General features: G+C 35.9%; 2 protein-coding genes across 2 annotated transcripts; both read right to left on the bottom strand.

The window, feature by feature from the left end:
- Positions 1–1606: 1606 nt before the first annotated feature.
- LOC147401644 (pentatricopeptide repeat-containing protein At5g08305-like) lies at positions 1607–3381 on the bottom strand. Its single transcript, XM_086442993.1, has one exon. It carries the CDS (start codon positions 3269–3271, stop codon positions 1661–1663), a length of 1611 nt encoding a protein of 536 aa, XP_086299119.1. The 5' UTR covers positions 3272–3381; the 3' UTR covers positions 1607–1660.
- A 3284-nt stretch (positions 3382–6665) lies between these two features.
- Positions 6666–27680, bottom strand: LOC147401643 (plastid division protein CDP1, chloroplastic-like). The gene is made up of 12 exons (XM_086442992.1): positions 27261–27680; positions 16538–16651; positions 16281–16418; positions 16100–16204; positions 15882–16004; positions 14799–15167; positions 9981–10076; positions 9791–9907; positions 9045–9110; positions 8166–8960; positions 7206–7396; positions 6666–7114 (listed from the first exon to the last, which is right to left on the bottom strand). Exons 1-12 carry the CDS (start codon positions 27549–27551, stop codon positions 7033–7035), a joined length of 2487 nt encoding a protein of 828 aa, XP_086299118.1. The 5' UTR covers positions 27552–27680; the 3' UTR covers positions 6666–7032.
- Positions 27681–27697: the final 17 nt, after the last annotated feature.

Here is a 27697-nt window from a genome sequence, read left to right as displayed (position 1 = left end):
TAACCCGTCCTTTATATTTCGTCAGTTCAAAACCCACATTTAGGCCCATAAGATAATTCGACAAGCTTGGCCCACCGAATTTTTTCTATCATTTTTTCGACCCAGCTAACAGACTCTCTCTCTCTCTCTCTTTCTCTCCCTCTCCTGTTTTCATCAATTCTTTCTGTAAGTCTCACTCTTGAACTCTCTCACTTTCGATCTCTCGAACTCTCCTCTCATCTCTCCTCTCTCATCTCTCTTATCTCCTCTCTTCTCTCTCCTCTCTCCTCTCGATCTCTCGATTTCTCCTCTCTCTGTAAGTCTCTATCTCGATCTCTTGATCTATCCTCTTTCTGTCTCTCTCGATCTCTCTTTTCTCTGTATTTGATTTATTTTTCACCTATTCGATCGATCAATTTATAAAATTGTTGATCATCTTCTTCGACTTAAGCTCAAATCTTCTCAAATCCTAGTTTTTCTACTTCATTTAGGGACATCTTTTTGTAACCATCATTTGATGGGTAAGACAAGGTGCCTAACACCTTCTTTATCCCTCAACCAAACTTCCCTACCTAGTTTCTTAGGTAGACTATCTTTTTCCATTTATGTGAGCCACTATGAATCAAAAAAATTAGATTTTCTAAAATCACTTTTAGTGCCCATTCACACATTAAATCTTGAATGGGCCGACTCCTAAACCCCTTTGTGGATTGAGGTTTAACAACCTTAAATTCTCAAAAACCATATTTACACTTACTATATAACTTAAAAATAAATATAGTTTGGGATAATCTCGATTTTGGGTTGGTTCTGTGTCGGTTCTACATATACCTAGAATCAGAACCAAAGTAAAACATCAGTTTCAGTTCTTACCAATTTCAATTCCAAGTATAAGCTCATTGAAACCAGAAGCAACCCTTTAAATACTTGATACCCATAGCGTACCCATTAAAATAGATATAAAAAAAAAAAAAAAAATTGAATGAGAAAGAAAGATGAATGTCCGATAAAATGAACAATTATTTATAAATATAGCAATCTAACTTGTAATTCCTCGATTAAGAGTTGAGATCAACAATAATTTTTTCATGCAAATAAACTTCCGAGAATAAAATTTTAGAAAATTGTGATATGGGTCATTCATTTGTTGCTTAAATTGAATAATAATGTGGAAAATGATGGATGTTCATGTGGAGAAAAGGTAAAAATGAAAGACTCACATTCTCTTTTTATTTTAATTTTAGTCGGAGTACGTTTACTTCAAGAAATATCTTGGTTAGTATTTAATTAGATGACTAATTTTATTTATAATAAAATAAATTTATTAGTCGGCTGGCCATAACCTGAAGAAGACCTGATTCTTTTTGGGTCCTTAAGATGGCTACCAAGAACCAAAGTCTAACACGATCGGTCCATGACGGTAGACCCATAACCGATTAATTGGTTTCGGTTACATCGGATACTTGACACCCTTAGATACAACCCTTATGGCAAATCTTTGGGGACTCAAAAAATCAGTATGACTGATGATTTCTTAGAGAAGACATGAATCGAATACACGATCATGATTCCTTTAGCTAACCTAAATCTTAGAAATGACGAAAATAATGATTAAAAGGTAAAACCATGCCTTCAAATCCAAGGAGGAAGGATTAATTGGCTTAAGATATCATACAAATGACTAATCATATTCTTGAGTCTGATAATCACCATCCAATCTCATTTTCTCTGTTATATCTTTCAACATCAAATACATTTGTATTGTCTGAGGATGTGTTTTATCATGAGCAATGAACCTATGTAGGACCCCACCCACCTCTACAGAGCTAAACCCAGGAGACTTCTTAACCCCTCTCTTCTCCATGGCTTTTCTCATTGTCTTGGCTTCATCCCATCGTCTCGCAACTGCATATACGTTTGACAAACCAATGTATCTACCATCGTGATCGGGCTCCAACTCGATAAGTTTTTTGCCCACAATCTCTCCAAGATCTAATCTTCCATGGTTCCTACACCCACTAAGTAGAGCACCTAACATTGAAGCCGTTGGTTCCACCGGCATTTTGTTCAAGAACTCATAAGCTTCGTCCAAACAACCTGCACGACCTAAAACATCCACCATGCAAGCATAATGCTCAAGCATAGGTGTCATTCTGTGTGAACCAAGAGACTTGAAGAAGCGCCAAGCTTCTTCTACTAATCCTCCATGAGCACAAGCACTCAATAAGCACAAGTACGTGATCTCATCCGGCACAATCCTCGCACTCTGCATCTCTGTAAATAATGCAAGGGACTCTTTAACCAATCCATGTGTTGCGAGACCTCCAATCATCGCATTCCAAATCAACACATCCATCCGATCCACACTGACCCCACGGAACACATTTAGAGCCTCGTCTATCGACCCACATTTGGCATACATGTCCACTAGGGATGTTCGTAACACTAGAGTTAAGGGCAACCCATTGTCGTTCACGTACTCATGCATCTTCCTCCCTTGTTCGAGTGCACCAAGATGGGCACAAGCACACAACACGCTCACCATGGTAACCTCATTAGCTTTCGGCCCTTTGAGCCGCATCATATTGAAGATGGATAAGGCCTCTCTATGGTAACCGCCTTTGACATACCCATCAATCAAAGAGCTCCAAGAAACAACATCCCTTTCCTTCATTGATTCAAACAATTCACGAGATGAAACCATGTCACCGCACTTTGCATACCCATCAACCATCGAATTCCATGAAACCAAGTTTCTTCGAGGCATTTCATCGAACAACTTCCTGGAAGAAATTATTTCCCCACAAGTAGCATACATGTGTATCAAAGAATTCCGAACGAATAGATCAAATTCGAACCCAGCCTTAGCAATGCAGCTATGTAGCGCTAACCCAAGCCGGAGAGAAGACAAGCGAGCACAAGCCTTGGCTAGAAAAGGGAAGGTTAGATGATCCGGCGAAATGCCAATTCGCAACATTTGATTGAAAACGGAGATGGAACGGTTTGGATTGTTACTTCTTGAGTAGCCCCTTATGATTGTGTTCCAATTGAAGATGGTAGGATTCGAGAGATGACGAAAGACTTGATAAGAGTAATCGATATCACCATTATTGGAGATGGCAGAGAAAGATAGAATTCGCAATGCAATAGAGTAGTCATCGGAGAGGCCCAAAGAGATGATTGAAGCGTGAATTTGCTTTAATTCTACCATTGATTTGCAGTGATCAAGCACATAGATTAAGGAGTTATATACATGATTTGGGTTTCTACTAAGAGATGGAAATTTCTGCATTCAGAATTTCAGATCAATCGATCGATCGAGTATTACTACAATAACAATAGGTTTGTTCTTGACTCTTAACGATATTCCCTCAACGGTTTTTTTTTTTTTTTTTTATACAAACAAACTTTCATCCTGACATATGTAGGGATAGCAATGGGTCGGATAATACCCGCTTACCCAACTCAATCGATCTGAGGTATTCGGGCATGGTACAATTTTTATTTTTTCTCCGAGTTAAATTTAACCATATTTATTTTATCTAGCGTCAAATATGGATACACAACTTATCAAGTCCGAATATCAGTTCATCTTAGTTTAATACAAAAATTTCACAATAAGATATATGTATAACCCAATTAAAGTCATTCCATCATCTTCACAATGAGTATATATATATTTGATTTGGCGTAATGGGCAAGGCCTCCCTCCAAAAAGGGAGAGGTCTTGAGTTCAAACACCATTGCCCACAATAATTTATCCCAACTTGAAATTTTAGTACAAGTTGGATACAGATGTCTTTTAAAAAATTACATAAATAGTCCAATATGAACATCCTTAACAAAAGTAAGTAAAAAATCAGATAATTATAACAGGATATGGAGTTGGACAAAGATACAAATATACACTTCATTTGACCCACATCCGATCCATTGCAGCACCACCTATATGGATAAAAAAAATTATTAATTTCCTTGTTTATTAGACAAAAAATTATTGATAAATTATTGAATTAATTTACAATTATTGATAATAATATTTTTAATATTTTCATTTTTTTTAAAATAAGGTCTTGTGCAGTCGCTAAAGTGTAATAAATACAATTTGAAAATTGAATTTTCTACCAAAAATGATCTTAAAAAATTAGTTTTTATCGAAGTACCCTCTCATTCCAATTTCCAAAATGTATTTATTGCACTTTAACGTGTGCCCTTGGGGAACACTCTAACAAAATCCTTTAAGGGTTTTGTTAGGACACACGTTAAAATGCAATAAATACACTTTGGAAATTGAATTTTGTATTGAAAATGCCCTTCAAAATTCATTTTTATAGAAAATATCCTTTTATTACAATCTTCAAAGAATATTTATTACACCTTTACCCTTAGGGAGGGCTTTGACAAAATCCTTAAAAAAAAAAAAAAAAGCAAAGGGACAACTGTTGGACTGTCCTTTGGAAACTGTCATTTAAAATGCAATTCTTCAAGATTATTTACAGAAAGAATCGTGACAATCTGACTATCCCATGTAGCGAACTCAATCGATTACCTGACGTGACAAGTTTGGCAACCATGGATCTGTGTTCCACGAGATACACGACTGCACTTCCACATAAAAATGTGTATCTTAAGGGAAATGTGTACCTCAAGAAGCATAGATCTATGATTCCCGAACTTGTCACGTCAAGCAATGGATTGAGTATATCACGTCGAGTAGTCAAATTATCACTACTCTTTCAAAAAATCTATTTTTTATGACAAAATTACCTTCACCCAAATCGACACATGTATTGTTGCCTAGGTACCACTTTTCATGCCAACATGCCCTCCCCCCTCATTTGGTCTTGATCTTCATCCCTAGTCTAAAACCGCCTCTTCAAGCGCCACTTCTAAAATGGAGCACACTTTTAATTTTATTTATTATTTATTTGTTTGTTTATATTATTAATATTATGTTAAAATATTAATAAAATACTATTATTTTATGTTAATGTCATATATCACATTAAAATTTTCTTAATAAAAAATTAGTAACATTATACAACAAGATTAATAACAGAATTAAAGTAATAATAATTTAATATTATTTAATTATCAATTAATGATATTATAATATTATAATAACTAATATATTATAACAATTTTTATTTTTATTATTAATATTAAAATATTGTTAATAAGAAATTAGTAACATAATAAAATAATTTTACAATATATTTTAATCATTAATTATAGAATTAAGGAAAATTTATTATAAAAAAAAATAATCACTAATAGATAGAATTAAAGTAATAATTATGTGATAATTAAATATCTATTAGTTATTAAAAATAAGAGTAATATTATAATATATCATAATATAAAATCCCGAGTGGTTGGCTTAATGGCAATTCGGACCGATAAACGGAATATGAGCATTAATTTGGAGAAGACCATAATCTATCAATTTGATGAAGCCCAGATTAGGGCCCGGTCTACTGCCTATAGGTATAATTATCAAATATATATATATCATAATACATGTTCTTTTAAGGCCCTTCCCTTGCACGATAGAAATCTATCTTACACAACTACATGATAAATCATCCACAATAATTTTCATAAGTTCCTGTAGTTGCCATGGTTTAAAATTTCGTCTCATTTCGTGTTTTGTACGAATTGTTTCGGAATTTTTACTTGTTGGGATGAAACATGCAAGAATCTAATATTGATCGGTCAGTATTTCGATTTGTATTGAAATGTTTCGTCTAAAATAAATAGATACAAACTTGAGAATACAAAAAAAAAAAAAAATTGAGAGTGACAAATCGAATTACAGATCCAAAGTGAGAGAGAGAGAGAGAGAGAAACCTAGATCATCGGAGTTGTGCCGCCGGAGTTCAGTTAAGCTCCTTCCCGTCTTCTTTTTCCTCTTCTTCTTCTGGTTTGATATTTGGGAGTTAAGAGCGACAAACCCGAGTTCTCAAGGTGATAAGTTCCCTTGATCTCGGTCTTCTCGTCAAGACTGACTCATTTATACAACTTCCCTTCACAATTTTTTTAATATTTAAGATACCTGTGTTTTTAAACGAATGTCATGCCCCTTGATTTAGGTCTCTTCTTAAAGACTTCTATACTTTTTTAAATTTATGTATTGGAATGTTTCAGAATACTTTGATAATGTTTCGGCATTGTTTTGATTTTTGGAAAAAATGAAATGGAACGAAATGAGATTTTAAACCTTTGTATGGGTCTCCTAATCAGATGCCACACTATCTTCAAATATTGATCGATCTAAGTTAATCTAACTAGGTCACGTGTATTTTATTAATATATATTTTTCAATTTTCTCCTCATGAGTAAATATATATTTGTTGTGAATTTGTGACAATTTTTAGCTGATTGGTGGGATCATTTTGGATGTTCTCCAGAATTGATAACGTACGTAATTCAGATTTTTAAGCCTTACATGTAGTACTACAGCTTGTGAACGGAACTAGAACAAGTTTTGTCAATAATAATCTTTTTTTTTTTTTTTTAATTGTGTATTGAATTTTATTTTATTTGTGCAAAAGACAAGTATATTTGAGTTTATATTGTAAATTTATGTCCAAAGATCTTTCTTTTTTATTATAGGTGCGTACAAAAAGATCTGAATGGACGTTGTTGATCCAGACCAAATTTGGGTGATTCTGAACAAATTCACATTGTCTGTAAGCTTTGCTGGGAAAACCCGATATAAATGGCCCATGTATTTCATACTTCACACAATGAACTGGGCAATAACAGCACCAATTATCTATAGGTACATGAGAAAGGCTTTTGGAATTAGTAGATTTATCTACGATTTGATGAGTAAAAATTAAGTGTTCACAACAAATAGCCATTGCTCTTAATTTCGATCCACAGATCACCGAATGATACGGTGCCGTGCCACACATGCCTTTGCAAGTAGTAGCCCAAATCTTCATGATTGAGAGGAGGAATAACCTTCGACGAGGAAAAGAATGAACAGGCCCAGCTGTGCAGGATAGTTAGGCCATGGCTAATACATATCTTCAAAAGTTGAAAGAATCATGTTGGAGTTACACCCCATCCACAGAATCTCCATGAACCATCATACTGTCTTTTCAGAACATATCGTATTTTGTAAGTGCTGCAATAACAATCAAAATCAAAATCAAAATCAAATAAATGAATAAGAGTTTTATAATATGCCTGAAAGAAATTTTTATTTTCAGAGTTACCTATAGTAGTTTGGGTTCTTGGGCTGTGATTCATCAACAAGCTCTGCTGCTTCTTCCATAAGAGCCTCGATTTCTGCCGTCTCCCCACCAATACCATCCGACATAATGTCAGCCCGCACCACAGACAATTGTAGCAGAACGAATCTCCAAAAACACGACCTGGCTTTTGCTGATCCAGCCAAAGCTTGCCACTGTCCACCAAACACACACACACACAAAGAGAAAACTCTCCCATGAATTTAAACAGAACATAAAAAAGTACTATTAGATAATGAAAAACACTTTCCTTAGATTTTAAGTCTTACTAAGGGTCGTTTTACTCAAATGGATTGCCACATTGGCAATCCAACACTACAGCCCTCTAGATTTCATGGAAAAACTCAGATGAAAAAATTGGGGCTTGATCCAAGGTTTTGAAAATTGACAGATACTGAACTTCCACGGAACTCCCAAATTTAAAATTAAAATTCAACAGTGAAAAATAATTTTTTTATTCAAAGTACATAGAATTTTGTCCTCTGCAACCCCCTGTGGGATCGGATCATGTTTTTGGACACCACAAGGTGAGGTTAACAACCCTTAGTAAGAGTTTAAATCTTACAAAATTAGTAAGGCTAATCGGACTCCTAGAGAATGTAGCTCCAATTGGACCTCCCCCACTTCCATGTGGTCAGAAGTCAGAATCATGCAATTGATTCTGACTTTAGACATTTTAAACTCAATTGGATGATTAAGACCATCTGATAAATTGATCTTGTTTTCTTCAATATCATTTATTGAAGGAGTCCATATTTTATCAGATATTTGGGTCATTTGCTTGATTCATTACCTTGCCTGTGTGCAGTACTGGAAGGTGTGGATCAGAAATGATGAAATTTAATGAAGAATTGATTGATTTTTCAAGGCAGCCCATAAGGTAAAATTAAAAATCTAATATGTCCAACGAATCTGTACATTTACCTGAGCAAGCATTGATTCAGAAAGGACCTCAGAAAGACTCTGGACTTGATGATCGGGTCCAAGAGCTTCAGATTTGATGGCTTGCCATTGTTGTACAAGGGCTTCAGCTTCTTCGACAGGCATTTGTCTCTTGACTAACGCATTATTATAAGGCAAGAGATTGTCGACAGGTAATGAACTTTGTATACTTCCTTCATCTGGGAAATGCCTGAGCTTCTTCTCAAACAATACGAATAGCTTCCTGAGTGTTCCACCAATGTTATTCCCACCAATACAAGCCTGACCAGCTTTGTGATCCAAAGAAGCATCCATGGTCCAAGCAAGTGAGCTATCGTCTGTCTTAGGTTTAGCAAAACGCAATCGAGACAACCTCCTAGTCTGCCCAAATTGCATGTCAAACAGCTTAAATGTAATGAACACAAAGCATCCTACTACTGTAACTAAAGTGATCTTCCCCATCACATCACCCGGGATTGACCAGGTTTCCCAAACCTTCTTATGGTGTGCTCCAAGGTTTCTCTTTAGTTGAACAGATGGCACAGCAGCACTGCTACCACTACTCATCTTGGCTGCAGTCAACGGACTCGGCAAATTAGCTGGAGCTAACTGCTTTACGGCCACCCCAAGATGTCTGGTGGAGTTCAAATGTGGAAGTGGTTCCATAGAACCTACATTGTTGGGTGGAAGAACAAAGGACGATGGTCTGTGGTTCACACTTGGGACAGTCTTCGGAGTTACTTTACTCTGTTTGGTACCCCTATTAAGAGTTCTCTTCTCGCCCATGAAAAAATTGGCCTGCAGAAATTGTGTATGATCTCAACTATAGTTTCCCATCAAAAGGTCTTTTTGATAAGTTTCAAACAGCATAAAAATACTCACCAAAGTTGGAGAACAGTCACATGTATCTGGAAACAGACCAAGCACGCTATCCTTAAGCCACATTTCCTGGTCAATTTCAGCAGGTCTTCTGGCATAAGACAATATCAACCTTGAGGCTAGTAAAAAACGAAGTCCAAGGAATAGCAGTCAAGTTTTTCATCAGAGGAAGAATAGTGTGAGATGGCACCATGGATGGTAACACAAGCACCCAACATCAAAACCATCACCACTGCGCAACCCTGATTATCCGAGCACTTTTATTTTTTGGAAATTTGGAAGAAAGAACGGATATAATTAGTTTGGATGGTTAGGAACTTGGGAAGTTTTGATCAGTCCAATTTTCAGAGTTACCCATCAAAGGGAAAGGCTGTTGATTGGAAATGATCAATGAGCACATGCACCAACTGATGATGATGCTGTGGGGTCCCACCATCAAGGGGTGCCTCTCATTATTATCCTCCTTTTATTATAAAAGATTCATGTCACTTATGCCACTAAAGCACATAAATCACAAATAATTCTTAGTGAATGCTAACTATCTAATATGTATCAAGAGTCAACCGGTAATAAAGGCGACAAGAGAATAGAAACATGATTTAGAAGCAGAAGTGAGAATCAATATTCTGAACTGAAAATTAGTTTTCTTGATAAAAAGAGATCATTGTATCCCAGTAGTGTGGTTCACAGGTCAAAATAGGCTACAATATCCAAATATGAAATGAAGACATGAATATTATATTACATACCAATGATGGATTTACACCAGAATCTCTATTGACTTCTTTTCCAGAAAAAGTCGATACAAAATTCTGTGAATTAATTTCAAGCTCTCGAAGCTTTTCAGCAGCTGCCACTTCAGCACCCTGAGAACCCAATACTTATTTTCTAAAGATTCTTATATAGGTAAAGAAAGAAAAAAAAAACAGTAAAATGTACCTGCCCAAGAAGAAAAGAGCAAAGAGCTTCCTCAAATTTCAAATCAATACCTTCCGAAGCTACCAAACACTCACAAATGATCTTAGCTCTGTTAATCTGTACAACACATACCAATAGTGCAACAAGTTACGTGAAATCAAGAATCAGAATCTCAGGAATTTATCAGTCAAAATTCTCACATGTTCTTTATTTTTAGGAAACCAAAGTTATTTTTCTCTAGCACTAGATAGTGTGTTGGGCGTGCTTAAGAGTGCCACATGGCATACTCTTCATGCCCACTGACCCCATAAATGCACGCCCAACTCTTTATTAGCACAACAAAACCAGCCTGATTGATGATTCCTAGTTGTTAAATTAGAGTATTTTTTTGTCGTGAACTTGATCAAATCTTTTACACCCATAGCCTGTTTACAAAGCCTGATTTATGGTATGCTCATTTCACCAAGAGATGACCAAAGAAATGGGACGAAAGAGTGTGCCACACAGCATTATTTAGAGCCACAACAAGTGAGACTGGTAAACTCTTTATTAGCACAACAAAACCAGCCTGATTGATGATTTCTAGTTGTTAAATTTGAGTATTTTTTCATCGTGAACTTGATCAAATCTTTTACACCCATAGCCTGTTTACAAAGCCTGATTTATGGTATGCTGGTTTCACCAAGAGACGACAAAGAAATGGGACAAAAGAGTGTGCCACACAGCATTATTTAGAGCCACAACAAGTGAGACAGGTAACCTCTCCTCCCCCCCCCCCCCCCAAAAAAATTTTAATAGGTCAGGTCTTCAGCTTTTCTCCTTTATTTTTATGCTTTTGGGTTCCTCCTTTTTTGGAGAAAAATAAATGCAGTTCAGGGAGGGACTTACACTTAACTTCATAAAAGAAATTAGGGTATGTTTGGAAATGGTAGTTGGTGGGAGTTGGGAATTACAACTTCCACACTAAAATTCTAATTGGTTGTTTGGTTCACCAATTCCATGGAATTGCAACTCCAAGAAGCCCCTCGACTCCCATTTTTAAAGGAGTCAACTCCCACTTATGTTGGTGGGATTTACAAATCCAAGCACAAATCCTTAATCTCAAAAATCGAGTTGACTCACCTGAGTCATCTAGTATATAAATCATTTAACTCACTTTACATTATTTACAATCTAGATTCCTATTCAAATAATTATATTTTTCTAATAAAATAAGATGATTAGAATAAGACATAAAATGGGGATCAGATTTTACCCGAAAACCAAGTGATGATATGAATCCAAATTTAGCGGGTTTAGACCCTAGGAGTAAATCCAAAAAAAAATATGGGTTGATGTCCCTTAACCTGAGTAGGATCCGGGTCAAATACGGATCCATCTCCATATACGCCTAGATACAAATGATATATTGCTTCGAAAATTATTTTTTTATTTTTCAAAATATATTTTATCTACTACTTTAATAGAACAAGAATTCTTATAAAATTAATAAATTATAATAGTAAAATAGAATAATATAGCAAACAGAAAATAAATATACCAAAAAAAGTGTTGAACAGTCCAAAACCATCCGACCCAAATCAAGTAATTAAGTCGGATCGGAATCTGGATTTAGTGTAATCAATATAGTTTGGATATGGTTTTAGCTAATAAGATCCGAGTCGGATACGAATTCGGATATAGATCCGAATTAAAACTCTAGATCTGGATCTGGATATGGATATGGATATACTGAGATCCAGCCCAAACCCAACCCATTTTAAACCCTAGATTAGAATGTGTTTTGTAATGACCTGAAAATCTTAAAATGTATCTCGAGGAAAAAATTTAGATCCATGCATTGATTTAAAAGTATGGATTCTTAATTTTTAATATTTGAGAAAAATTAACTTCACCAATAAATTTAGAAGGATCGAGAAACATATTTTAGCCTATAAGCATGCCTAAATCTGAAGTCGATTGAACAAGTTATCAAATCATCTAGTTTCGCATTAGATATTTTCCCAACAGGTAAACGACACTTTAGAGACGTAATTTGAAGAAACTGATCATACCATTAGATTTGTGTCGAAAAATCACCCGAAATAGAGTATACGTTTGTCTAATTCGACATTCGGGAAAAACAATTCTCAAAATGACAAGTATGTCCCAACTTAAGTTATATAAATATCTGAATTCTATTAGAAAAATCAGATTTTTTTTATTCTCCTCTCCAAACAAATCTCAACCATTTTCTCTCGATATTTGAAACTTAGATCTACACCAAACGAGAACAATCCGAGCTTAGCCGCAGGAAGGAAAGTTATTCCTCTCGCCGAGGGTTACGCGTGAACACAAAGAAATCCGATTTTCGCGAGAAGAAAAATTAAGAGATTGGCCGGAAGCAATTTTAAACTCCGTTCAACCGTTGAATATAGCTTGAAGTAGGTTACCTTCCCTTCTACCTTCTAGTTGTGCGATAATTTCATAGAAAATCCATGCGATTGTCGATAAATTGATCGTTTCATTAAGTTTATACATATTTGAACAATTTGAATCATGTTTGCATGCTTATTTATGATTAGTTTTAGTTCATTTGATGTAATATAAGCATTTTATAGTTGGTATAATATTTGGATCGATTTTGGTCGAGTTTCGACGAAAAATCAACAATTCGGAAAGTATATGAATGTTGAGTTTGGTTCTATTTTTTTTTTTTTTGTTACTTCCATATATAGTATGTATACCCATTTCCTACCTTTATTTCATTAAAAACAGTTAAGTATTACTTTAAGTTCTTTAATAAATAAATAAATAAATAACCCGTTTTAAATTTCGACTTTGAAAAATCATTTTTTCAACACTTAGTCAAATTTTCACAGATTTCCAGCTTTTACATCTAATGGTTTTATCTTTGTTTTCGAGTCGTTCGACTCAACCAAAACCATCGAATGGAATTGGTTGATGCTCTATGGATTTCGAATTACTTTAAAGGTGAAATTACTTTGATAGATATGTAGGAAATTAGATGATAGATTGATCGATTTAATTGATGGATGGATAAAGAGAACGTATGTTCTCGACTGATAGATGGAACAGTGCCTCCATTTCTACGTAGTGGTCATGCCACATAAAACGTGATAGATAGATAGAGGGATGGAATGGTTGATGGATGGAAATGACAGATAACTGTCACTGGAGGACACTACCAGACTTTGTTTGTATTTTCGATTACAAGAAATGATATATTATATACAAAATAAATTATTTTGTTTACCAATAAAGATTTGTAGAAAACCCATAAAAAGTGACGCGTTGCTGTGTATCCGGAAGTGGCGAGTCAATCTAGGATAACGCTAGATGTCATATACTCTTCGGTAGTATGGGATACCTTAGAGCATATTACAGCTTATGAAATCCGGGAATTTCTCCTACTTATTTCCTAGGGAACGTTCTGTGTAAAGGCGGTCTCTGTATAGTGTAGAGCTAGGCGGGGTTCACATGCATTGCCTCTTGATAGGCTTAGACGCGAGGGGTCTCCTGGGCTAGTTAGTGATCACTTTTAGTTTGTAGTCGTCAAACGGTCGACCTCACCGTTAGTTGAACTCAGTACTGGGTTCTTGGTCAACGGCCAGTCTGAGCCGGATAAATGGTCATCCAACCGTTGTATGCTAGACCGGCCACAAAATCAGATTATAACGATGAGATTCCACATCAGAGGTTAAGTTTGGAATATCGTATTGCCATAGCCGAGGCGATTATATCGACGTGTTCCTCTGCTCTCTTATCGATTACACTGTCGTGTTCTTATTATGTATCTTTTCCCTATTTTGTAATGATTGATAGATGTTTTCATTTAAAATATGCATATGTTACTTTAAATGACTGAATATGATAGATTAAAGTTATTATAACTGTTTACTGAATATGCTTAGACATTTATCGTATGTTACATTATGAAAACTTGCATCATTTAATTATTATGATGATTACTCGTGCATGTATGACTCGATGTTAAAACGGCGTTCATCCTGCTGAGTAACATTCCCTTGTTACTCACCATATCCTTCACATTTCAGATTATTCAGCTCTTGAGGAGCCGTTATTTGAGGAGAATTTTGAGGAGGTCCCCGAGGATGATCAGATTAATGTCTTACCGCCATCATGTCTTTGAGGACTAGTAAAGGATCCTAACGGTTTTTAGTTGTAGATAAGAGACATGTTAGTCTTAGAAATTTTTGTAATTTCATATATTATGAGACTGAGGACTTGGATGATATCAGTGTTTGATGATTGTTTCCGCTTACTCTAGACTCTCGTATAGATGTTAGTTAAATGTTTATTCCGCTGCGTATATTTTCTTTCTATAAGTATTAGTAATTGTGAATGTTCTATCAGGTTGTGTGTTTGATTACCTCACACCTCGAGATTCTGACTGATGAATCATAGGGATTCATGTTGGGATTTCGGGGCGTGACAGTTTTATTACAAAATCATATTTATTTAAGATAATAAATATTTAAATTATCAAAAATTAGTTATTTTATCAAAATGTAAAACCCCCAGCTGACTCGGTCGAATATATTGACTTCGACAAAATTTTCTAAGTAATAGAAGAGTCATATCAGATAAATCAAATGCGAACAATTCATCGACTGAATTCCTACAGGAACCCAAACACTGGAGTTCATTTAAGGAGTTAGAATGAACTCCAACTCCAATCAACTTCAAATCTAAATCCAAACCACTTCCAAACACACCCTTAAAGTATATATGTTTCAAAAACAAAGAAAAACATGGTCAGATTTTCAAAAGTTTCCTGCCAATAGAACTACAAGCATACAAGGGGGAAGGAAATACCAGGTCCATTTGCTTGCTTGAAAATCCAAGAGCTATATGGGCAATCATTGCCATGTAAAAACAACTGAAATCAATTATAACCCTTTGATTCTGCGACTCAAGTGATTTCTTGTTCTTGCGAGCAACAGCTAAGTCATCCCATGGAAGAAGATCGACAATTTCAGTAGCCATGAGCTTATTCAGTGCCTGGCTCAAAAAGCATGGCCAGTCTTGGACTCGGCACGAGGTTTCCACATCAAGGCCCTGTCTGAGCAATTCACGCAGGGCAGCAATTGCCCCACGTCTCCGTTCAGCATTTTCAGGTGTGTGAGGCATGCCTAGTAGTTCCAGTGTGCAAGCAGGTGCAAGTTCCTCCAATGATTCTTCAATCTAAAACTCACCCCCAATCAAATTATTCTAAGAAATCAATGAAGGAGCAAATCTAAATAGTGATTAAGAATCAAGGACAGTTTGCCAACAGATCCTACATAGGAGATCTTTGGTTAAACAAAAGAGGATCACAAGATCCTAACCATTTGGCCTTATTTTTTCATCCATCCTAACCAATCGACCTTTCTTTCATCCTTCCTAACCATCTTTGGGATAATGCCTTGATGGTGATGATGATGATTGGAGAGAATGGTCTGAAACATCTGAGCAATCGATTTTCTTCCAATAATTGTTTCACAGATCAGATGATTACGATCACCTAAACTATCTTCTTTTTTTGTCCTTTTTTCTAGGGTGGAAGGTGCTTACATGTGAGACCCATCTAATAGTCACCCCCATCATGTACCATGTATACTACTGGGTAGATTAATCAAAGTCTTATTGACTGATGGTGAAATATGGTAAAAAAATTACCCTTCAACCTCTAGATTGTATTTTCTTCAACATTCATATCTCAAGAACAAGATCAGGTTTTTTGTGGGGGGTTGAGGACTATGAATTTTGGTAACAAATCTAAAATCGTTGTTTAATATTTCCCGATTTTTTTACGAATTTATCCGAATTGAAGCCCCACCGAATTATTACGGAATCCAAATTTTGTTACTAAGCCTCAGACGAATAAATTGGTGGAGAAAGTCTAGAGAATGATTATACCTGCGATAACAATGGCATTTTCCCTAATGAAATTTTGCTTCGGAGTAAATATTGAGCACGAGCAAGAGCTTCAAATCCTTGGGATACTTTGTTTCTCTCAAACCCGATCTTAGCAATCGCACACTTCAAAGAAATACCTATAGTGAGAAAGGAAGGAATAACAATACTGCCAAAAGAACTTATAAAAGAATTCTTTACCTCTTGCTTATTTGTCTTACCTCAGCTAGTGCCATGGAGAGAAGAAAATCATGAATGTATGGCTTAGCATCCAGATGTTGTAGAGCTGCTCGGCCAATTTCAAGAACCAATTTCTCTTCTCCAACCTGTATAGGCAAAACCCAATCATATTTCTTCGGGAAGAATAATGTACAACAAATAAATCACAATTCAGAAAAGTACCTCTTGAAGGAGACAGAGAGCACCAGGCAACCAAGACCATGGAATACGAAGAGAAGATTTAGGTGGAACCTTGTCCCTTACATTACCAGCATATTCTGGTTCAAAAAGGAGCTTATCCCTGACATCCATCAAAAGCTCCTTTATATAGGAGAACAAACAAAAAACCATCACCAACAACAAAGAATCAGCTCAGTGCTACATCTCCAGAAATGAACTGCATTAATCAGATGAAAATACTACAACATGCTTCTTACTACCTGGCGAGATACAACAGCATCCAAGGTGTACCCTTCTTCGACCTCTGCATTTTTCAAATCCATCACTGACTTGACAATCTCATCCTTCTCCGATTTATCAGGAACACCAATAATCTGCAAGACAGTAAATTTGACACACAATTTGGAATTAAAACCAGAAAAACACAGAAAAGTTTGTAACATCAGAAGGGGTGCACCAGTGCCTAAACTTCTATTTTATATTAAATCGACAATCTCCTTAAGCAAAAAACAAAACAAAAAAACAAAAACCCATAGCATTCACCCAAAATTTCAATTTAATGGGGGTCAAGGTTCCAAAGATTAAAAAAAGCGACATATCCAAAAAGTCAGCTATCTTCTCTAATGAAAGTTGAACCAAATCTTGCCTGATGGAGAAACTCAAACCACCAAACAACTATGAACTGAGAAAGCAAGCTGCCTCAAAGCTCAGCAACAATACACTTCATCATTACTAATAAGCATTATCCAATATCCATAGCAAGAAGATTAGTTGCTTCTAATCATTATTGTCAAGTTTAGGCATAATAAACACCTCAGAACAGTGCTGAAATTGAAGTAATAACACAGGAAACAAATAAACTAATATAATAATAATTTACCAAAAATCAGATTCTAACACATTGGGGAAAAAAATAGAGGTAAAACAAAAAGGAAAGAAAAATGAACGTTTCTAACCTAACCTACAAGATGCTGAAATCCATTTAATTTGCAATAAAATAGAGAACCCAAATGACACTGTAATGAATCATAGTTATTCTGACATGGAAATGATAGCCCACACATTACTTCACACCTTACATATGATCTCCAACTTGGAAAGAAAATCTTGAAAGAAGACACCCTTAAATTCATCAAAGGCTTAGCACCAATAGAAAATGATGCCTACAATGATAATAATACCTCAAGAATAAAGTTCTCCTTCCCAAGAAAAATATGACTCTTTCGACCCTTCCAGATGCCCCAACAAACAACAAAAGAGACCAATGAACAAAAGATTCTTTTGCAGTAAATGTCAAAGACTGTCAACTTTGAGAAACAACTAAAATGCAACTACTGAAAGTCCATTGGACGTGGAGAAAGAAATAAAATGGATCCAAATGTCTTAGGTAAAAGACCAATGAATCCAAAGATGATTGAATCATTCACCATTGCCTTTGCATAAGAACTATAAGTAATGCGGAACGCAAATCAAGTCCACGATCAAGAGTTCAGATGAAAATTTTGTAACTATTTAGGTTTTCACTTAATTGAGTCTAGATTTATTGTTTTGTCATTTGAAATTATTTTAGATTAGTTATTTTTTTAGTTTTGAGTTGTTTTATTTTTTGTTTATTTCCATATTTTATTAGCCCATAGTCTTAGTATAATATTTAGGGACAGTTTAGTACCTTTAGTTTATCTTTCATTTAAATTTATGAAAGTTGAAAAATTAAGAAAGAGAAAATTATGAAAATTAGGTTATGTTATGTAGTATTTTAATTTTATTAGGACTCTTGGTTGATTTTTCTTATTTATAAAATGTATTAGGGTTTATTGAGAGAATGAATGGAATAAACAAAATTACAAATATCTTTGTTTTCTTTTGAATGTTGATACATTCAACATGGTTTATGTCATTGAAATCATTAGGGTGATTCCAAGGTAAATATCATTTTTTTCTTTAATTCTCTTCTTATCCTCTATCTTCTTTTGTTTATTTGTGAGAGATTAAGAAACCATCAAGAACCCTCTAATCATTTCAAACATCCAACCCACAAACTTTGTTTTCTTGATTTTTCAAGAAATCTTTAATTCTTAATACTTGACTTCTTTGAAGTCTTGGATTCTTGAATCTTTAAACCCCTTTCTTGATTCTTGAAACCTACAAACCCCATTTTATTCTACCCTTAATCCTTCCCCACTTTCTCTAATCCTTACTTCATTAATCTCTTTTCCAAATCTAATCCAAATACCCTAAATCTTCCCCTAATCGTAATTTCAAAATGTGATAATTAAAAAGCTTTGTGTTTTACGTTTATTGGGATTTTGAAAACCCATGTCCTATTGTCGCCCAAATCCTAAATCAAATTCCCTAAATCCCATATTTTCTTTTCTCCCCTCATCATCGTGCATTAGTAAGTCTACAAGAAAAATGCCCCCAAGCAATGACATCATCAGTGTTAAAATCCTATCAAGACCAATCGACTAAATGGAAAATGCCACTAGATGAAGCACTAGGGCCTAGAAGATCGCTTCAAGTATGTTGAATAACTCTATTCTATTAGTTTTGTTTGTTTTTTGCCCTTTTTAATCTTTTCCACTTGTTAGACCATGTAATCACCTTTAAAGCCTAATTAGGGATTTGTAATTAATTTAACTTTTCTCTCTATCTTTTTTAACTTGGTATCAAAGCCTACATCCATCGTCCTCCCCAATCTTTGCCTCCTTGTTGCTACTCCTTCGTCCTCTTCCTCCTTAAACCTATCTTCAACACCTCTCGCCTTCAATAATGACATCATCCCTACGGGGGTTTTTTGCTCCACACCCTAATTGCACCATGCGATAGGGTTTTGAGACTTTCTTGAAGCCTTATGGCAGCAGCGTAGCCACTCTAAAGAGCTGCAGCAACAGCAGGTGCTGTTTATTGGGCCGCGGCAACAGCAGGTGCTATTTTTTGTGATTGTCAGGCCATCTTAGTGGGCTGCTATAACAGCAGTGTGCTGTTTGGGGGACTACGGCAACAACAGTTGCTATTTTAAGGCTGTCAAGCCATTGTTAGTAGGCTACGGCAACATCAGGGTGCTATTTAGTGGATGTCAGACCAAATTGATGGTTGTTTGAGGGCTGCGATCACAGCAGACTTACTGTTTGAGGGTTGTGACAACAGCAAGCTGCTGTTTGGGAGTTTCTAGGGCACGTGACAACCACTGAACCCCTGGTTAAGGTTTACGGCAGCAGCAGAACTGCTCATTGGTGCCCTACGATTGAGTTGATGGTCGTTTGGGTCACCTACAGCAGTGTTTGATCACCTTCCATGTCTCTTCCGATCGTGTATTGCCACCTTAAGGGTGTTGCGATTAGTTTCTTTTTTGAACTCTCTTCAAACGAAAGCACATCTACTCTTTGGTGACCTCTGAGACATTTTTCTCAGTCACTGGTAATAGTGATAGCATTTGACCGACTTTCCACGCATTCAAATTACAACATTGAAATTAGATAGTCCTAAGAAGTATGGTGGTAGGAAGTATTATTTGGTGAAGTGGAAGGTGGTTTGCACTCCTAAAAAGTATGGAGGTTTGGGGATTAGAGGGCTAAGAATAACTAATAAAGCTCTCCTAGGCAAGTGGCTTTGGAGATTTTGATAAGAAAGAGACAACTTGTGGAGGAGAGTGGTTCAGACTAAATATGGAGAAAAGAGATTTGGTTAGTATAGTGACGAGGCCAGAGGAACTTATGGGTGCAGTGTGTGGAGAGGTATTTTAAAGGGTGTTCATAAGTTTGATAGGGAAATTAGATTCAACGTGGGGTTGGGGGACAAGGTTAGATTTTGGGAGGACTTGTGGTGTGGAACTTCATCTTTGTCTACTCAATTCCCATCCTTGTCCGCTTGCTCTTTGAAAAAAAATAACTCAGTTAGACAGTGTCTAATTCGGGACGGGAACACAGACTCTTGAGATCTAGGATTTAGAAAGAACTTCAATGATTGAGAATTGACGGAGGTTACATCTCTTCTAGGTCTCCTTAATTCGATCCAATTCAGTGAAAATGAACAGGACAAGAGAGAATGGTTTAAGGCTAAGGATAAGAAATTTTCTGTCAAGTCTTTCTATAATTGTTTGCTCCCGTTATGTGAGGTTTCTTCATTTCCTTCTGTTATTTGGTCCGCTCTTATTCCTTCTAAAGTGTCTTTCTTTGTATGGCTTGCCTCTTTGGGTAGAATCCTCACCTTGGATAATTTGATCAGAAGGGGTTGGGTCACTCCAAATTTTTGTTTTCTTTGTTTGAGGGATGGGGAGTTTGTTAATCACATTCTTATACATTGTTCTTTCTCCCATGCTATTTGGATGTTCTTTTTATCCCGATTTTAGGTGGATTGGGTTCTTCCTTTATTTTTTTTTTAATCTTTTAAAGGATCGGAGTTTGAATATCTTTTCTTCTAGAAAGAGGCATCTTTGGGCTATCCTTCCATCGGCCATTGCTTGGGGTCGTTGGAAAGAACGCAACAACAAGATATTTCATAGCAAGGACAGCTCGTCCCACACAGTGACGTTAGAGATTATTGGGTTTCTATTCCTTTGGTCAAAGATGAACAAAGCTTTTGAGGGAGTACACTTCCAAGATTTCTTATTTAATTGGGATACCATTTGTGACAGTTAGCTCTCAGCCGTGTATTTTAATTTTCATCTTCTTTCGTTCTGTGCTGGCTCTCTCGTGTTGTTTGGGGGCTATCTCAGCCTCCCTCTCATCTTTTCTTCATTTATTTAATTTTATACTTATCAAAAAAAAAAAAAAATTAGATAGTCCTAATTATCTTTTTTGGGCACGATCGGTTGAAATGTTTGTTGGTAGAAAAGGAAAGATCGATTACCTAACAAAGGCAGACAAACAACCTGCATCGAATGATACTACTTACCTAATGGTTTGCTAATGACTCGATGGTCCGTTCTTAGCTGGTTACATCTATACAACCACACATTGCTGCTAATTTTATGTTCTCCAAGACTACAAAACAGATATGGGATTCTGCGAAGAATATTTACTCGTAATGACAAAACAATGTCCAGATCTTTAACTTAGAGCGTGAGATTTCCCATCTTTCACAAAGTGACACTCAATCACCACCTATATATCACATCTATGTACTCGATAAGAAGACTTGACCTTCTATTCCGCATCCTATGCTTGGAAGGACCCTCTTGATGAGGCATTATATGCGTCGATTTTGGATAAAAATCGAGTTTTTCAATTTCTAGCCAGTCTCCAGGATGAGTTTGAGTATGCGAAAGTTCATTTATTGGGTATAGATCCCTTTTCGTCCGTACAAACTGCGTATTCTTATGTCTTAGCTAATGAGAGTCGTCGTACAGCTGTCCTACCCCACTCTTCTAGAAACCACTCTACTATGTTTGCTCTCATACCTTCTTCACAGCGTCCTAGTAAGTCTCTGCCTATCCATCAACAACATAAGTATGATCATTGTGGAAAATTGGGTTAGGTGAAAGTTCGTTGCTATGCGCTTCATGGTCGTCTTAATTAGCAACGTCAACTGTATCAACAATCCTCAGCTCATATAGTCTTTCAGTAGACTTCTGATCAGGCAATCCCATCCGTTACTACTTCCTCATCGGATTCGATATCTATATTCTAAGTTGAGCTTGACAAGTTCAGGAAATTCTTCAATCATATCGAGACTTCATCTTAGCCGGTCTCTACTTTCACTCACTTAAGAACCTTTGCATCTGAACATAGTGTTTCCACCACCTCCTCACCATGGATCATTGATTCTGATGCCTTAGATAACATGACCGGTACATCCTCCCTGTTCAAAACCTATAGTTTTTTGTTCTAGTCATCCCAAGGTTCACCTTGCTGATGGTTTTTTATTTACTATCGTTGGTCGATGTCATTTGTCTATTACACACTCTTTATTCTTAACTAATACATTGCATGTTCCTCAACTTACTATTAATCTTATTTTTGTTAGCAATATTACTAAATATTTGAATTGTAGTGTAATCTTTTATCCCTCTTATTGTGTCTTTCAGAATCTGGAATCGAAGAGGACGATTAGTACTAGACATGAAGTGCAGGGCGCACCTGTTTTAGGGGTGTCAATGGATAGTCGAAAATTTGAATCCGATTCGAATTCGAAAAATTAGATATTATTCGAAAATTTCGAATATCATATTCAAATTCAAATAGTTTTATATATTCGAATCCTTATCGGATACAAATTCGGATATTAACATTTCAAATCCGATAATATCTGATTCGAAATAATATATAATATATATTGTTTTATTTGATTTATTTTTTATATAAATAATATAATATATTTTATTTTATTTATTTATTTATTTATTATATACATAGTATAATATATAATAGGTTTTTTTTATAATAAAAAATCAATTGGATAAAGGAAAATTTGTGTTTTTTTAAAATACAAATTATTCGAATTCTATACGGATATTTTATCCGATATCCGATAGGATAATTGAATTCGAATTCAGATAAAGTTTTAGAACATCCACCGAATTCGAATTCGAATTTAAATATCAGATAAAAATTTCAGATTCAAATTCAGATATTGCTGTATCCGATCCGATAAGCATCTGTTGACAGCCCTAACCTGTTTTACCTAGCACTCATTCTGTATCTCAACTTAGTAGTTGCAGTCAATCAAATAAGGCACTTATATTGCGTTGGCACTTACACTTAGGCCATATTTCCTTTAGATATTTGAAACACATATTCCCTACTTTATTTAATAATGCCAATTTACTTCATTTTTCTTGTGAAACTTGTCAATTAGTTAAACATGTTCGTTCTCCTTATTCTATTAGTATGAATACTACTGCACCTGCTCTGTTGATCTAATACATTCTGATGTGTGCAGTTCTTCCCCCATCACATCCACTCTTAGTTTTCGCTACTTTGTCCTGTTCATCGATGACCATAGTCGTACCACTTGAGTCTATCTCATGAAACACAAGAGTGAAGTATATGGGATCTTCAAGATATTGACCAGTATCAGCATCTTGTGGGAAAATTGATCTACTTGTCTATAACTCGTCCCGACATTGCCTATGCTGTTAATGTTGTAAGTCAATTTATTTACTCTCCTCACACATCTCATCTTACTGTTGCCTATCGTATTCTTAGATATCTTGATCGAGGTATTTTATTCAATAATCATGGTCATCTTCACGTTGAGGCATGGACTAATGCAGATTATGCTGGTCCAATGACTGATAAACGGTTCACTTTTGGGCATTGTACTAAAGTTGATGGCAACTTGGTAACTTGATGCAATAAGAAGCAGGATGTGATTTCTCTCTTTAGTGTTGAGTCAGAGTACAGAGCTATGGCACTTGGAGTATGTGAGTTGTTGTGGCTCAAGACCTTTCTAGCTGATTTATGTCTTCCTGTGACAACCCATTTTTCATTATATTATGATATAAATCAGCTATCAACATAATAGCAAATCCGGTTCAACATGACAAAACAAAGCATGTTGATCGACATTTCATTAGAGAGAAGATTGTCTATGGGTAGATTTGTACTCCCTTGGTTCCTGCATCTCAACAACTTGTCGATATTCTTACTAAAGGTGTTAGCAAAACTGCCTTTGAAGGTGTCTTGTCCAAGTTAGGTGTTGCCGATATCCACGCACCAACTTGAGGGGGAGTGTTGAATAACTCTAATCTATTAGCTTTTTTTCTTTTGTCCTTTTTAGTCTTTTCTACTTGTTAGACTATGTAATCACCTTTAAAACCTAATTAGGGCTTTGTAATTAATTTAACTTTTCTCTCTATCTTTTTTAGCTAAGTATCTATGCTTCGTCAGACCTCTAGGTTAAGTAGGCAACCATTGGTGTTCCTTGTTGGAAATCCTTGATACGTCGGCTCTACTTTGCTCTTTACCTAGTTTTGTATCTCGATTTCAAGTTGTGAATGATCTTACGAGTCGTTAATGCAACGAAAGCTTGCTTGAAGTATATACACTTTGTCAAAGCTCTAGTCGGCGATTGTGATGGGGAAAAAAAGAATAAAGAGGAACATTAGTATTTCTTGACTCTTTTCTGAGTCAATTGTGTGTTTTGAGTAGGATTTTGGGTTCCTTTGGAGCAATTTTAGGTCTACCAATAAATTGTAAAAGAAAGGTGTTTGGGTGGGGGAGACCTCTTGCCTGGACTTGTTAGCGGCCTCATTTGATTTTCAAGTGAGTTCTCTTCTAATCATGTATCTGCATTTACCCTTGGGGACTATATTCAATAGCAAAAGTATCTAGGATCCGGTGATTGAGTGAGTGAGAGAGTGAGGCAAAGTTCATGGAAAGTGTCATAATTATGCAAGGGAAGGAAAGTAACATTGATAAATGATATAGGGTAGAACACACAAACCTAGAGTTTATGTTAAAAATATGGTTCTATGGTGAAATCTCAAGAACTAGGAGTAACGAAGAATCTATATGTTGAGCAAAACAGACTAGAAACTTTAATTTAGATTTGAGATTGATGGAATCAATCGCAAACACTAAAATTGAGAACCAATATCGGACTCTTACGCCCAAAAAAATAAATAAAGAGAAGAAAAGTCTCTTCTTTTTTCTTTTATTAATCAATCTTCAAGAAAACTAACTCACTGAATTTGTTTATTGGAACTCCTTATATACATAACTCCATAACAACTTAGAAACCTTCTAAAATACTAAAAAATAACTTCCTTGTCTATCTATAACATTTTACTAACCTTCTAATCCTATTAGAACTCAATTTGAATATCTAAAAGGACTTTTAATTATAACTTAAAAAATACAAATGAATTTTAAATATAAAATGAATCAAAAACTAACCTAGAAAAGAAACTTTCTAAAATTAAAATAGAAACTAAGACTACTTAAACAATCTAAAAAAAAAAAAACTCAATAAAAGAAAGAGTCCTAAGAGAAGTTGGACTAGGTCTTGAGAACCGATCAAAGATTGGATCAAGTTGACTCAATCAAACCGAGTTGTCTCGATTTTGACTGATTTGACTCAATAAATGTTGTTAATTTCTTTCTTCGACGCATCTTAACTTGATCATAGGTATTGCGATAAGTGTCGACAAGCCTATCTACATCAATAAAGATTACTTCGGCGAGTATTCCGATCTATTTTCTCTCCTCATTCACAATTCCTCACAGTGTGGAGGTGAAGCTTGATAAGTTGTTTCGTGATTTTCTCTAGCATGACAAGGAAGGTAGAAAGACCATAAGGTTGGTTGGCAATGGATTTATATACCTAAAAACCAAGGCAGACTTGGATTTAGGAAGTTGGGGAGGATAAGCTCGGCATTGTTAGGAAAGTAGCTCTGGAGATTTGGGGTAGAAGAGGGTGATTGCCAAAAAAGTTCGGGGTGGAGTACCACGAGTGCAAAAGTAGAGGAGCCAATAGTTCGTATGGGTGTGGAGTGGGGAAAGAGGTGCTTAAAATCTTTCATTGCTTAAGGAAAAAGGTGCGTGTCAAGGTTGGAATAGGAAATAGGATCCATTATTGGGAGGACAATTGTTATAGGAAAGGCCATTAAAGGAGCAATTTCCAAGTTGTTTTGGTATTTTTCAGATGAAAGAACTTATGTCTTCATGTTTTATGATAGGGAAGGATGAGGTGGCATAGAAGTTTGGTTTCAGGAGATCTTTCAACAAGTGGGAGTTGGGTGATGTGAGTAGATTGTTAAGAACCATAGGGAACAGGTTGGAGAACTGTAAAGTATGGCATGGATCAAAGAATGGCATAATATTTCTTAGTGAGAGATTTTTATCATACTTTTACTGAGAGATTTTTTAGATAACTTCTAGGCATATCTCCATAGGCCAAAGATTATTTTGGATTATTAAGTTCATCCTCTATGTTTGTCTCCATGTTAGTCAATGGGAGCCCTTGTGGCTACTGACCTCTTCCAAAACTCTAGAGGTTTGAGGCAAAGGGATCCATATGGCTATGGAGGCGCCACACAAGATGATAGTGAGGGTTGTAGTCAATGCAAACTTGCCAAGTTTTATCTTGGGCAAGGGAAGCCTTATTTTATCCCATTTACAATTCATGAACGATATGTTAGTTTTCCTTAATGTGTCAAGTGAGCAATTGACATCTATCGACGGCATTTTGTGTTGTTTTGAGGCGATGTATGGATTGGCTCTTAATTTTCAAAAAAATGCAAAGTTCTGGGTGTTGGGAATGTCACCTCTAATGAATCTAGTTTGCACCATGGATTGTCAAGTGTAATCCTTCCCAACATCACATTAGGGGCGACATACAAGAGTAAGCCCATCTGGGACCTCAATTATAGAGAAAGTAGGAAGGCTCTAAGCTCTTGGAAAATGAAATACCTATCAAAATGGGGGAAATTGGCTATGCACAAAAGGACCATTGACAGCATTACAACCCACATTCCTTTTTCTTTTTTTCTTTTTTTGATAAACAAGCAAGTTAGTAGTTAGTAATTAGTGCATGTCTTCATGTTTTTTGTTTTCTTTGATCAGCAAGCCTGTTTTTAATAAATTCAGTAACTTGTTGCTGGTAGGAATGTCTTGGTTTTATCACCCATTGACTTTAACAACTAAGCTAGCTGGCACCTGCACCTCATACAATGTAAAACCATACAAATCATAAATTCACTGAAACTCCCACAAGTTGAAAACCACTATAATGAATTAAGATCCCAAATTAGGCACACACACTCTCATCCTGGGTTAATTATAGCCAGCACAAAGCTCTGCATCCAAGCACCCCTAAATTCCTTCGCCATTGCTGTCTAACTCAAAACTTACCTCTACAAGCAATTAAACTAAAAATGCATTTCAGCATATCAGAGTAAAATCTCAATTTATATCGATCTCATACAAGCTCTCTAACACTCGTGAGATAAAATTTGTTTTGACGGGATCATTTAAGACGCATTAATTGTAGCAAATCACAACCATTATTACAACATAAAAGAAGATTTAAAAAATAACAGACCTGGTAGCAAGTAACAGGAATCTCAACGCCAACGCCACTTCGAATCTGGCCGTTATTCTCAACAGTTGTCTGTAACTCCGTCACATTCAATCTTCCTCGACTTCCAACGAAGATCTCTCTCCATCGTCTCGATCGAAAACCTAGAGAGAAAAACCTTGACGAAACCCTAGAAAAAATGGGGTTTCTTGTGCTAGTGAGAGAAACCACAACCCTTAAACCTGAAATTTTGTGCTCATCGAGACAACAACAACGACACGCGGGAACGCTCGACATCAAATTAGCGAAAGCCATCTCGAAGACAAAACCCTAACTTATTCTATGAAACCATCGCCAGTTGAGGAAAGCTTCGTCTCATCAGATATCAGACCAAAAACGAAACAACCGTTGTGTCGTCAGTAGTGTTCCTTCTTGGAGGTTTTTAGTGCTTCAAAAGCAGG

This window comes from Akebia trifoliata, chromosome 5, assembly GCF_017979445.1.
Source record: "Akebia trifoliata isolate Shusen 1 chromosome 5, ASM1797944v1, whole genome shotgun sequence".
NCBI classification, from domain to species: Eukaryota; Viridiplantae; Streptophyta; class Magnoliopsida; order Ranunculales; family Lardizabalaceae; genus Akebia; species Akebia trifoliata.
The sequence above is the reverse complement of the archived record's forward strand: the minus strand, read 5'-3'. Positions and strand labels throughout refer to the sequence as shown.